The 14,018-nt window shown below is 45.8% G+C and overlaps 1 protein-coding gene across 5 annotated transcripts in view; it reads left to right on the top strand.

Annotated features, from left to right (window-relative positions):
- Positions 1–14,018, top strand: part of itpr1b (inositol 1,4,5-trisphosphate receptor, type 1b) — a 556,093-nt gene that overhangs the window by 176,692 nt on the left and 365,383 nt on the right. For all 5 annotated transcript variants that reach the window (XR_010976943.1, XM_068051457.1, XM_068051458.1 and 2 more), the window contains 4 exons: positions 2,361–2,519; positions 6,593–6,691; positions 8,394–8,477; positions 9,672–9,818. Coding sequence is in view for 4 of the 5 variants with exons in the window: in XM_068051457.1 (XP_067907558.1) it covers positions 2,361–2,519; positions 6,593–6,691; positions 8,394–8,477; positions 9,672–9,818 (489 nt within the window). In the remaining variant the exon portion in view is untranslated. The remainder of the gene's footprint in view (positions 1–2,360; positions 2,520–6,592; positions 6,692–8,393; positions 8,478–9,671; positions 9,819–14,018) is intronic.

Raw genomic sequence — 14,018 nt, forward strand, 5'->3', positions numbered from 1 at the left:
CTCTGCCTCCCTCTCTCGCTCTGCCTCCCTCTCTCGCTCTGCCTCTCTCTGCCTCCCTCTCTCGCTCTGCCTCCTTCTCTCGCTCTCTCTCGCTCTGCCTCCTTCTCTCGCTCTCTCTCGCTCTGCCTCCTTCTCTCGCTCTCTCTCGCTCTGCCTCCTTCTCTCGCTCTGCCTCCTTCTCTCGCTCTGCCTCCTTCTCTCGCTCTGCCTCCTTCTCTCGCTCTGCCTCCTTCTCTCGCTCTGCCTCCTTCTCTCGCTCTGCCTCCTTCTCTCGCTCTGCCTCCTTCTCTCGCTCTGCCTCTCGCTCTGCCTCCTTCTCTCGCTCTGCCTCTCGCTCTCTGCCTCGCTCCAAAATTGAGCCAGTGTTTTATAAGTAACTGAAATATGGTTGGAAATTAAAATGCATTCTTAAATTAGATGTATTAAGTAGAAAATTTACAATTAAGTGTAGTGGACTAACATGAAACCTCTAAAATCCGTAACAGTGAGGCACATATATTAAAAAAGCTCCAAATGTGGCTTTCTAATTGCTCACAGTATATTAAACTTGGTTTGTCAGCACCAGTCACCCTGTGTGAACGTGATAATTAGCAAACATTCTGAGCTAGCTGACCTCTTGCACAAAGTCAATGCTTTCCATACAGAAAAAGTTGAAATGTTAACTGGTTGTTTGCCCGTCATTGTAGTTAGTGTACTCCTGCGTGGTTCAGATCGATTTCAGAGAGCAGTAGTTCTGTCAGTCTTCTCTGGTATTTTGATTGAATGCAATACTAGGCAGAGACTAACTGGGCTTGTGCAAAAGTTGCAATCTTAGCTTTGCCCCTGAACCCTCCCTAGTCTACATCGGAACAGGAGTAGGCCATTCAGCCCCTTGAACCTGCACTGCCATTCAGTCAGATCAGGGCTGATCTGTACCTCAACTCCATTTACCCACCTCTTTGCTTGATATCCCCTTGATATCCCTGCCCAACAAGAATCTATCCATCTCGGTCTTCAAAGCTGCAACTGTACAAGTGTCAACAGCCTAAGGCCAGGCCTCTACAGGCCAAGGACCCACACTGCTGGCTTGCTGTGGGGGAGGGTTGGGGGTGGGGTGGTGGAGGGGTGCTGGCTCCTGCACTGCTGATTTTCCAAGGTGTTGCGGGGGGTGGAGGGCTTGGCAGGTGGTGGGATGGTTGTTGGCCCCTACACTACTGGCTGGTTGGGGAGGTGTCAGCTCCTCGCTGCTGGGGTGCTGACCAGTCTCCAGCATGTGCAGAGAAATATTGGCCATGTATTGTCAATTCACATCTGCATTTGCTTCCAGTGGTGCCTTGAGCTGGAATTCCAATACATTAGAGGCACATGCTTATTCTGATTCATGTGATAGTGGAGCATTAAAGGCAAACTCCATGATGATGGGCAATTTCCTTTCAGCCTTCACCTGGTCTTACTGTAACAACCTGGTCTTACTGTAACAGGGTTTGTTTGTAAACACACTGTGCTTTAGTTCCCCTTGGTGAATCCTTGTTCACCCCTTTCCAGTTATAAGGCAAAGAAACGAACACAAACAGGCTTTCTTAGCTTTAAAGAAGAAATGTTGAAATGTATTAATCTTAAACTTAAACTCTAATTCATTTAGCGCCTACTGATACACAATGTGCCCACGCTAGCATGCATACGCGATACATGCATCCAAATAGAGACCAAAAGAGGAGAAGAAAAATAAAGCAGAAACACTTGAGGCAATTTCTGAAGAGTTGTTGTTATGGTTCTTTGAGCTCACTGTAGACTCCTTGATTGTCGGTAGATCTTGCTTTTCATTGGGCCCCAGTATTCTTCTTAAACCTTGTTCGCTGTCGGAGACTTTTCTCTCTTGGGGTTCATGTGTCTTCAGTGGATTCAGAGGCTTGTGAGAAAGAGGTGGGAGCAGACAGGAGAGAGATCTTCTCAGTCTAGGAGCAAACAGACACTCTTTGTTCAGACTGTTTGTACAATTCTGAAAAACTGAGGTTGCCAAGCAGGTTAGTCATGTGACTAACTGGTCTGACCACGTCTTGGATTGTATCACCTTAGCAGTCTCTGGAATGCTCCTCTTACACACAATACCTGGTGATCAAGGTCCATTGTGGGTTGAATGTGTCAGGGAATGGTCCTTTGACCTTTGAATCACTGTCTGTTCATGTGCAAATGTCTTTTCCAGCCACGGCTGATCTGTTTAACAAGTCCTTTCTTCACTCCAGTGACAGTTTAAAATCAATGTTCATGACGAGATTAATATGCCTCATTCTTGGCAGGTGAGGGCCTAGCATGACAGTGTGGATATAGATATATGCATGCATACATTAGCCCTGTTCACTAACATGATCTCATGACTGCAGTTGTTGCATCTGAAAAGCAACAAGTACCTGACTGTAAACAAGAGACTTCCAGCCCTGTTGGAAAAGAATGCCATGAGGGTTACACTGGATGCTGCTGGCAACGAAGGCTCCTGGTTTTACATCCAGCCATTCTACAAGCTGCGGTCCATTGGTGACAGTGTAAGTTAAGTGAGATTTTGGTTATGTGGGGTGGAATGGTGAATGGCACTGGGTTAAGCCACTAAGGAATAGGATGCTTTTTAACAGATATGCAATGTGGAGGGATTTTTACAGTTGCACTTATGACATGGCTGCAATTGTTTTTTAATTCATTCTTGGGATGTGTGTATCACAAGAAAGGCCAGCATTTTTTGTCCATCCCTAGTTGCCTTTGAGAATAATACAGTAGTGCTCATTCAATGTAAGAACAGAGAGAGAGGGAGCTTGAGGGAAAACAGTCAGTCAAGAACGCTAGTTACGGAAAAAGTTCAAAGGTGATGTCAATGCTATAGAGGGAACAGATTGGTTAGTTTGTTTTATTCAATTAGATGTTTTTCTACTGTTGAAATTCACTTGATGGTAGTTTCCATTGTGTTTTAGACTGAAATTTTTTTCAATGCCTTTAATTCACCTTTTACTATTTTAGTTTCTCAGTCGTTCAAAGATCAGTTTCTTAGGTCAGTGTCTTAGATACCAGTTTTTGAGATTTTTAAAGTTCAGTGCCAAATGTTTAATGTCCAGGGTCTCAGTGATTTAGAGGTCAGTGCATTGACTACCACGGCATGCCGCGGAGACTCTTTGCATGCGCACCCTGTTCTATGTGGGAATTCCAGGACACTTTGTGCATCCTGGATAGCTATAGGTGCAGGAAATGCCAGTTACTCGAGCTCAAGCTCCAGGTTTTGGAGCTTGAGGAGCGGCTGGAGTCACTGCAGGGCATCCAGGAGTTTGAGAGTTTCTTGGAATGTCTATTCCAGGAGGTGGTCATCCCGTCGCTACAGAAGGTGCAGGTGGTGAGGAAATGGGTGACCACGAGACAGGGTAGGAGGAAGACACAGATAATGCAGGAATCTCCAAGCCAGTGGCACTCATTAACTGCTTTTCAGTTTTGGAATCTGGGGAGGGCGATGACTCCTTGGAGGAATTCAGTAAGAACCAAGTCCATGGCACCACGGGACATTTTATTGCACAAGAGATAAAGAACTGCTGTAATCATATGGAATTCGACACTGGGGGCAGGTGCTTCTTTAATTGCAGATGTGATTCCGAATGGTGCCAGGGTAAAGGATATCACTGAGTAGATGCAGGACATTCTGTGAGGGGAAGGGGAGCAGCTGGAAGTCATGGCCCATATTGAAACCAATGCCATAGGTAGAAAAAGGGTTGAGGTCCTTCAGGCAGAGTTTCAGGAGCTAGGAAAAAGATTAAAGAACAGGACCTTAACGGTCGTAATCTCCCTATTATTCCCAGTGCCACATGCCAGTGAATGTGGAAGCAGGAAGATAGTGCAGGTGAATGCATGGCTGGAGAATTGGTGTAGGAAGGAGGCAGTCAGATTCCTGTGGCATTAGAACTCATTCTGGGGGGAAAGGGAGCCTGTACAAGATGGACAGGTTGCACTGAACAAAGCTGGGACCAATGCTCTCTCTGAGGTTTACTAGTGCTGCTGGGGAGTGTTAAACTAATTTGGCAGGGGGATGATTCAGGCACAAACTAAGCATATTCCTTTGAAGGGAAAAGGTAGAGCGTCCAACGCGAATGTGCCCTGGATAGCAAAGGAAATAAAAGTTAAAACAGAAAAAGGAAGCTTATGACAAATGTCAAGTAAGATTCAATTAATAACTTGGAAACATCGAAAAATTATGGCACAGAAGGAGGCCATTCAGCCCATTGTGTCTGCGCCGGCTGATAAAAGTACTAGCTGCCCAATCTGCTCCCACCTACCAGCACCTGGTCCATAGCCTTACTGGTTACAGCACTTCAGGTGAATGTCCAGGTACCTTTTAAATGAGTTGAGGGTTTCTGCCTCCACCACCATTCCTAGCAGTGAATACCAGACACCCACCACCCTCTGAGTGAAAACGTTTTTCCCCCTGTACCCTCTAATCCTTCTCCCAATCACCTTAAATCGGTGCCTCCTGGTAATTGACGTCTCGCTAGGGGAAACAGGTCCTTCGTGTCTACTCTATCTAGGCCCCTCATAATTTTGTACACCTCAATTTAGTCACCCCTCAGCCTCCTCTGTTCTAAGGAAAACAACCCTAGCCAATCCAATCTTTCCTCATAGCTGCAACTTTCAAGCCCTGGCAACATTCTCGTAAAACTCCTCTACTCTCTCCAGAGCAGTTACGTCCTTCCTGTAATGTGGTGACCAGAACTGTACACAATACTCCAGCTGTGGCCTAACCAGCATTTGATACAGTTCCAGCATTACATCCTTGCTTTTGTATTCTATACCTCGGGCAATAAAGGAAAGTATTCCATATGCCTTCTTCATCAGTCTATCTACCTGTTCTGCCACCTTCAGGGACCTGTGGACATGCATTCCAAGGTCTCTCACTTCTACCCCTCTCAATATCCTCCCGTTTATTGTGTATGACCTTTTTCTGTTTGCCTTCCCCAAATGCATTTCCTCACACTTCTCTGGATTGAATTCCATTTGCCACTTTTCCATCCACTCAACCAAACCATTTGATATTACTCTGGAATCTACACTATCCTCTTCACTATCAACTACATGGCCAATTTTTGTGTCATCAAATTTCCTAATCATGCCTCCCACATTTAAGTCCAAATCATTAATATATACCACAAACAGCAAGCGTCCAAACACTGAGGCTTGCGGAACGCCACTGGAAACTGCTTTTCATTCGCAGAAACATCCATTGACTACTACCCTTTGTTTTCTGTCACTGAGTTAATTTTGGATCCAACCTGCCACATTCCTCTGTATCCCGTGGGGTTTCATTTTACTGACCAGTCTGCCATGTAGGAATTTGTCAAATGCCTTACTAAAATCATGTAAACCACATCCACTGCACTATCCTCATCAATCCTCCTTGTTACTTCCTCAAAAACTCAATTAAGTTAGTAAGACATGACCTTCCCTTAACAAATCCATGCTGACTATCCCTGATTAATCCATGCCTTATTTAGTGGCAGTTTATCCTGTCCCTCAGAATTGAAAGATTATGGAAAGTACAGGAGGGAATTGGTAGGCCAAGACAGGTTATGAGAAAAGATTAGCAGCAACATTAACTTGGACTCTAAAACCTGTTGTAAATATATAAAGAGCATAAGTAACAGGAACAGGAGTAGGCCATTTGGCCCCTTGAGCCTGCTCTGCCATTCATTAAGATCGTGGCTGATCTGACTGTGGCCTTAATTTGCCTTTCCTGCTTGCCCCCCATAACCCTTTACTCCCCTGTAGATCAAACATGTGTCTAGCTCAACCTTAAATATATTCAATGACCCAGCCTCCACTGCTCTTTGGGGAAGAGAATTCCAAAGATTAACAACCCCCTGAGAGAAGAAATTCCTCCTCATCTCTGTCTTAAAGTGTAAGTGGTTAGCTCGGGAAAAAGTTAGGTCTAGTAAAGACCCAAAGGGATATCTTCATGTAGAGGCAGAGGATATGGCTAAAGTATTAAAAGAGTAATCTGCACCTGAAGCAAGTAATTCAAGGTTACACTAACGGGAGCGAGAAGTTATGTTCAGCACAGTAATAGATACAGCCAGCATTTGTTACCCATCCCTAATTGCCTTTGACAACTGAGTGGTTTGCTTGGCCACTTCAGAGGGCAGTTAAGAGTCAATCACATTGCTGTGGATCTGGAGTCACCTGTAGGCCAGACCAGGTAAGGAGGGCAGGTTTCCTTCTCTAAAGGACATTAGTGAACCAGATGGGTTTTTACGACAATCGATGATGGGCAACATTACTGCTTTCAATTTGAGATTTTTATTAATTGATTTTAAATTCTACCAGTTGCCGCGGTAGGATTTGAACCTGTATCCCCAGGGCATTAGCCTGGGCATCTGGGTTACTAGTTCAATGAGATTACCACTATGCCATCATCTCCCCTATGTCTAAACGTGCAAATCAGTTAACTTTTTATTCGATTATGGTGACCTGGATGAGAGAATCTTGTGCCTGAAGAGTCTGATTTCATCTTTCTATTACTTAATAATATAAATATACTGGAGCAATGAGGTAAGCACATAGTCAGAGCCTTAAATGATCTTTTATTTTGAAGGTTGTGATTGGAGACAAAGTGGTGTTGAACCCGGTCAATGCTGGACAGCCGCTTCATGCCAGCAATTGTGAACTGGTTGACAATCCTGGATGTAAAGAGGTAAGAGGAGAACTTTGTATTTGTATAGGGGTTTATCACATCGCATAATATTTATAAAGATTACAATGTACTTTGCATGCATTGCATTACTTTTCAAATCTAGGCAAATATGGTGGTTATTTTGTGCTTTGCAAGTTGCAGCAAGCAGTCAGGAGACAAATGAACAATTGATGGAGGAATGTATTTCTAAGCGTCAGGAAGATTCCCTTTTGTTCTTTGCATGGTGTCAAGTAGTGCCACTGGATGGTTAATCTCCACTTAAACCACCAGACCAAGAGGATGGTTTAATGTGTGATTTGAAGAAAGGCACCTCTGATGATGTACCATTCCATCAGTACTGCACTGGAGTGTCATCAGAACAAAAGATATAGGAGCTGGAGTAAGCCACACAGCCTCTCGAGCCTGCTCTGCCATTCAAGAAGGTCATCTGATCTGATCTTGGCCTAAACTCCACTTTCCTGCTTGTTCCCCATAAACCCTCGACTTGGTTACCGTTAAAAAATCTGAATATATTCAAGGCTAAGATTTTCAATGATCTAGTCTCCACAGCTCTCTGGGATAGAGATTATACGGTCAAGCCCTGGAGTGAGGCTTGAACCCCCAACCTTCTGACTCCAGCATTGAGAGTGCTACCAAATGAGCCAACCTGGCACCAATGGTACAGCTCAGGGCACTTTTACCTTCGGCGGATGTAGCTGACAGCAAATTCTGTCATCAGTTGCACTCAGGTGTAAATAAGCTGATGTATGACGCTGCCCGTGTTCAGGAAATGCGTCTCCACAGTCGCAATCATAGTGTGTGCCTCTGTAAGTGAGTGGTTGGGATGGAGTAAAACTTTCTGAGGTGAGCGGTACGTGGAGGTTGACTGCATGATGCTCTGTACCTGCTACAGTTTTGATAGTTTCTCAGTTCTGTTTTCAGTTTTTGCAACTGATGTCATGTAACCAATCTGCAGTTAGCATTGGAAGAGATTCATGACCTACTTAAAGTACTTGCTTTCCATTTAACATTATTCAATAAAAACATGTGGCTGGCCATGGAATAGTTAATCAAATCTACAATTGTTCCCTCCCTCCCATCTTCATTTGGAGACAAAGGTAAAAAGATTGTGGTAAGGGAGATTTTACAACAATCTGAAGCATTCTGCTTTCAGAGATGTGCTTTAGTGTTACAAAACCGGTGCTGACTTTTCACCAGCTCTACAAGAAGTTATATTATCAGCAGTAATCTCCACAGAGGTTCTTCTGATTCTCTTAACTTCAGAACTTCACTGGAAACCCATTCACGGTGTTTCTTTGTGGTTTTCACTGAAGTTATGGCAGGAGTTCAAGGGAACGCTGACAAAAATCACCCATGTATGTCTTTAACAGCCCACATTACTTATTCCAAGATATGAGGTTTCCATCATGGCTAAACTTCTCTAATGAGAATTGGAAAGCACCTCGGAGGGTTATTGAGGGAATAATGATGTGCTCTCTATTCCTGTGACTCTCATTAAACATGAATGTTTAACATTTCCAAAACCCCTAGAGCGCTCGGCCGAGATTACTTTTTGCCACCAGCAAAGACTTAGGCCAATAGTGAGTTGGCTAACAATCTTGTGTTATTGCCCATCAAGTGTGCTCCATTTTACTGAAGTTCTGACAAAAGACATTTCAGTTTGTTTATTTAATCATATGTTCTTATGTGCTGTTTGTTCCAGGTTAACTCTGTGAATTGCAACACCAGTTGGAAAATTGTTCTTTTCATGAAATGGAGTGATAATAAGGAAGATATTTTGAAAGGGGTAAGATGATTTTCAGTGTTTACAAAGTACTTGGAATTGATCAAAGACAATATGTTGTACGGTAAACCAAAATGGTTTAATGATTGCCTGGAATAATTTTTCCCTTCTCTGTCCTCGTGTTTAGTTCCCTAGATACTAACAGCTGTTCAGAATATTGCTCAAGTGGTGATTTTTTATGTGTTAACCCTGACGATGGTTTGACTAAGTGCTTTACCACAGTGGTATTACAGCCAAGACTGATCCCTGCTCACCATCCAGGCTCTTTCCAGTGGTCGTTGCTGAGTAGTGAGCAGTAGCACTGGTGGATGTTTTTTTGTTGTCCTGAAACTCTTGACGCTAATGTTGATGATAACGCCTATTGTAGCCATTTATATGGCATCGTTCATAAGTTCAGGACATCCCAAAGCTCTTTATACCCAATGAAGTACTTTTGAAAAGTGTAGTCACTGTTGTAATGTAACAACACAGCAGCCAGTTTGCACACAGCAAGGCCTCACAAGCAGCGCTAAGATAATCTGTTTTATTAAAAATAAAAACAGTGCTGGAAATATTCAGCAGGGTTGGTAGCATCTGTGGGGAGAGAAAGAGTCAGATATGACTTCAGAAGAAGAGTCATATCCGACTTGAAAAATTAACACTCTTTCTCTCTCCACAGATGTTGCCAGGCCTGTCGGGTATTTCCAGCACTTTTTGTTTTCATTTCATATTTCCAGCATTGGCAGTATTTTCTTTTATTATTATCATCTGTTTTATTAGTTTTGTTGGTTGAGGGACAGCAAGAGAACGTCCTGCTCTACTTTGAAATAGTACCATGGGATCTTTATATCCACCTGAGAGCGCAGGCAGGGCCTCAGTTTAATATCTCATCCCAAGGACGACACTTCTCACAGTGCAGCACTCCCTCAGTACTGCACTGAAGCGTCTGCCTAGATTTTGTGGTCAAACCTGTGGAGTGGGACTTGAATCCATGATCCTGACTCATGGGCTATGCACTGAGCCATGGCCGACCCCCTAATACAGATTTCCCTTGTCCTTCCGGTTCTATCACAACACCTCGTGCATTTGCATGCTTTGCTGTCAGATGTGTCGGCTAAAAGATACATCCCCGGTTAAGGATATCTAGTCCCAATCTTTTGTGCAACAGCTAAGGAACCATAAGCAAGATATTAACAGCAATACTTTTCTCTCTTAAAGGGTGATGTTGTGAGACTGTTCCACGCAGAACAGGAAAAGTTTCTGACCTGTGATGAATATCGGAAAAAGCAGTACGTATTCCTTCGAACTACTGGCCGGCAGTCTGCTACATCAGCAACCAGCTCCAAAGCATTGTGGGAGGTTGAGGTACGACACCTTGTGCTAGAACTAAACTCATTGTTTAAAAAAACAGGATTTGGATCTCAAAAATAGGATTGAAAATTCTAACACTTTTTTTTCTACTGGTGTTTGTTTAGGTCAGATTTGGGCATCCATGAATCAACTAAATGCATTTACACTATGAAATTCATTCCCACGTCCTGGCAGTAGAATTGCTGGCCTGTGAAAAGCCGATTAAGAATCCAGATTTTCTGGTTCACAGTTGGTGGCCTCTTTGAATCTAAATGCGCGCCAGCGTAAAAACAAATACAGATTCAACAAATAAAAAAGCAAAAACTGTCATTTATATAGCACCTTTCTCATCCTCAGGCCATCCCAAAATGCTTTATAGCCAATGACGTACGTTTGAAGTGTTGTCAGTGTTGTCCTTCCTTTTGGGCCTCCTTATCTCGAGAGACAATGGATATGCGCCTGGAGGTGGTCAGTGGTTTGTGAAGCAGCGCCTGGAGTGGCTATAAAGGCCAATTCTGGAGTGACAGGCCCTTCCACAGGTGCTGCAGAGAAATTTGTTTGTCGGGGCTGTTGCACAGTTGGCTCTCCCCTTGTGCCTCTGTCTTTTTTTCTGCCAACTACTAAGTCTCTTCGACTCGCCACAATTTAGCCCTGTCAGTGTTGTAATGTAGGAATATATAGTTCTTTTGCTTGTTGTACATTGTTGTAGTTGGACAGGGCTTCCCCATAACCTCGTCTTTAGGACTGCTGCTTAAAATGTCATTTCATCAGAAACATCCATTGGAAAATTTGATGTTGCACCAATGTTGAAAACATGGAAAGATCTTGCAAGGGGTGAGCGTTCTCTCCACTGTTGCGCTCCCTAGCCAGTGCATCCCTCGAACCTATAAACCCTTCACTCTCACCTCTCTAGTTATGATGTCGATGAGGAAATTCCTATTGCTTTCATTTTCTACGCCTAAAAAATAATTTAAACGTAGGTTAGCATTTTGTACTCCGATCGATACTCAGCATGGATGGCTTCAAACGACTTGCAATAAAGCGTGTCCTACTGCAAAATGAGCATAGCTTTGGTAATCAAGTACTCAATGTGACTGAAGAAAACTAGGCTGTGTGTGTGGATGACAGAATTGTTGTCAAATGCTAAAAAGGAGCTGCCTGAGTTAGTTGAACCTGCGCCTATTAAGCCAATAAATAAATAAACTGTAGGAAACTGGAACTGCACCTCTAGTCTTATGCAGGGGATACGATGCACAATTTGCCGTGTGCAAATTGGCTGTCATGGTTCTTACATTACAACAATGTGTTCATTTTTTTCTTTAATCTCCGATCCTGCTGTCTTCACAGTCCAGAGTGTCTGCAGCCACGGCATGCGGTAAGTCCATTGAGGTGAAGAAGGAGCTGCGGGACCCGAGAGAAGTCCTGGGAAAAGGTGCCCCGAACACCCAAAACATCCACGAACGGCCCCCCCGGCCGCAACTTCAAAGCGCCCGCGGGAGATGGCTCGGAGAGCATCTGCAGCGCACTGTCGGCAATGCTGCATGCCTTTATTTAAACCACTGCAAAAAAAAACCCTTAGCAAATGTAATCACCTCTAAGTCTGCCAAATGATGCTTCACCTCCCGAAGGACGTGGATGAGCTTTCCGGACGTCGATGGTGGGCACTGAGGAAATGGCTTATTACCTGCACCAGATTCCACCCCCCCTCCCCCCCCCTTTACCCCCCTTCCACCCCCCCCCCCCCACCCCCGTCCCCTTCCCTGCTCCACCCTCTCAGCTCACCCCCTCACAACCCCGTCCCAGCCCGCCCCCCCCTCGCACCATCTTCACCCCGCACCCCCTTCCCCTGCACCCCCCCACCACCCCCTCCCTCTACCCCTCCCCCTTGCATCCCCTCCTCCCACCGGCACCATCCTACACCTGTGTAGGGGCCCCAACAACCCCACTGCCTTGTGGGCGTCTCGGGAGAGACCAAGGCTAAGGGAGTAAACCCTAACAGAAAATCCGGAGCGGAACCCCGTAGGCGGTCATGTGTCACCTTTGGCATGTTTCCGGCAGTTCCTGCAGCCATACTGGTGCCAAACGTCGTGTCCTGCACTCCTTTGGACCCCACCAGAAAGGCCGAGAGGGGGGTTTTGACGACTGGGCAACTCTCAACCTCCATAAATTTGCCCAGGCATGCGCCATGGAGAGGTCACTCCATAGTTGCCTCACAGCGACTGAAACAACACGGAAGGCAGCAGTTACGGGTTATAAGTCCAGATAAATTGGCGTAGAAACTGGGCGCCACGGGTTGCCTTTGTCGGTGGGAGAGGTCATTGCACCTCACTGGACAGCTACCGCCCGCCTCAAACCGGGCAGCCCCCGGTCAATAAGGTTCTGTCCCGCCACAGTCTGCCTGCTTCAATGGGTGCTTGGAGCTCAGGGTCATTGCCCGAAAGGTGGACTGATACACCGCACCAAACAACATGAAAAAAGGAAAGAAGGTACCAGCCCTTCGCTTTGCAAGCTGGAACGTCAGAACTATGTGTCCTGGCCTGTCGGAAGACCTTACACAAATCAACGATTCTCGGAAGACCGCCATCATTAACAACGAGCTCAGTAGACTCAATGTGGACATTGCAGCACTTCAGGAGACTCGCCTCCCCGCGAGTGGCTCTCTAGCAGAGCAAGACTACACCTTCTTCTGGCAGGGCAGGGATCCTGAAGAACCAAGACAGCATGGAGTGGGCTTCGCCATCAGAAACTCCTTGCTCAGCATGATAGAGCCTCCCTCAAATGGCTCGGAACGCATACTGTCCATCCGACTGCTCACCACCTCTGGTCCAGTACACCTACTCAGCATCTATGCTCCAACACTCTGTTCCGCACCTGAAGCTAAAGACCAGTTCTATGAACAACTCCATAACATCATTAGCAGCGTCCCCAACACCGAACACCTATTCCTGCTGGGGGACTTTAATGCCAGGGTTGGGGCCGACCATGACTCATGGCCCTCCTGCCTTGGGCGCTATGGCGTTGGAAGGATGAATGAGAACGGGCAGAGACTGCTTGAGTTGTGTACCTATCATAACCTCTGCATCACCAACTCGTTCTTTCACACGAAACCCTGTCACCAGGTTTCATGGAGGCACCCAAGATCACGTCGTTGGCACCAGCTAGACCTCATTGTCACAAGGCGAGCCGCCTTAAACAGTGTTCAAATCACACGCAGCTTCCACAGTGCGGACTGCGACACCGACCACTCCCTGGTGTGCAGCAAGGTTAGACTCAGACCAAAGAAGTTGCATCATTCCAAGCAGAAGGGCCACCCGCGCATCAACACGAGCAGAATTTCTCACCCACAGCTGTTACAAAAATTTCTAAATTCACTTGTAACAGCCCTTCAAAACACTCCCACAGGGGATGCTGAGACCAAGTGGGCCCACATCAGAGACGCCATCTATGAGTCAGCTTTGACCACCTACGGCAAAAGTGCGAAGAGAAATGCAGACTGGTTTCAATCTCATAATGAAGAGCTGGAACCTGTCATAGCCGCTAAGCGCATTGCACTTTTGAACTACAAGAAAGCCCCCAGCGATTTAACATCCGCAGCACTTAAAGCAGCCAGAAGTACTGCACAAAGAACAGCTAGGCGTTGCGCAAACGACTACTGGCAACACCTATGCAGTCATATTCAGCTGGCCTCAGACACCGGAAACATCAGAGGAATGTATGATGGCATGAAGAGAGCTCTTGGGCCAACCATCAAGAAGATCACCCCCCTCAAATCTAAATCGGGGGACATAATCACTGACCAACGCAAACAGATGGACCGCTGGGTTGAGCACTACCTAGAACTGTACTCCAGGGAGAATGCTGTCACTGAGACTGCCCTCAATGCAGCCCAGCCTCTACCAGTCATGGATGAGCTGGACATACAGCCAACCAAATCGGAACTCAGTGATGCCATTGATTCCCTAGCCAGCGGAAAAGCCCCTGGGAAGGACAGCATTACCCCTGAAATAATCAAGAGTGCCAAGCCTGCTATACTCTCAGCACTACATGAACTGCTATGCCTGTGCTGGGACGAGGGAGCAGTACCCCAGGACATGCGCGATGCCAACATCATCACCCTCTATAAAAACAAAGGTGACCGCGGTGACTGCAACAACTACCGTGGAATCTCCCTGCTCAGCATAGTGGGGAAAGTCTTTGCTCGAGTCGCTCTGAACA

Source organism: Heterodontus francisci, chromosome 19, assembly GCF_036365525.1.
Source record: "Heterodontus francisci isolate sHetFra1 chromosome 19, sHetFra1.hap1, whole genome shotgun sequence".
Taxonomy (NCBI): Eukaryota; Metazoa; Chordata; class Chondrichthyes; order Heterodontiformes; family Heterodontidae; genus Heterodontus; species Heterodontus francisci.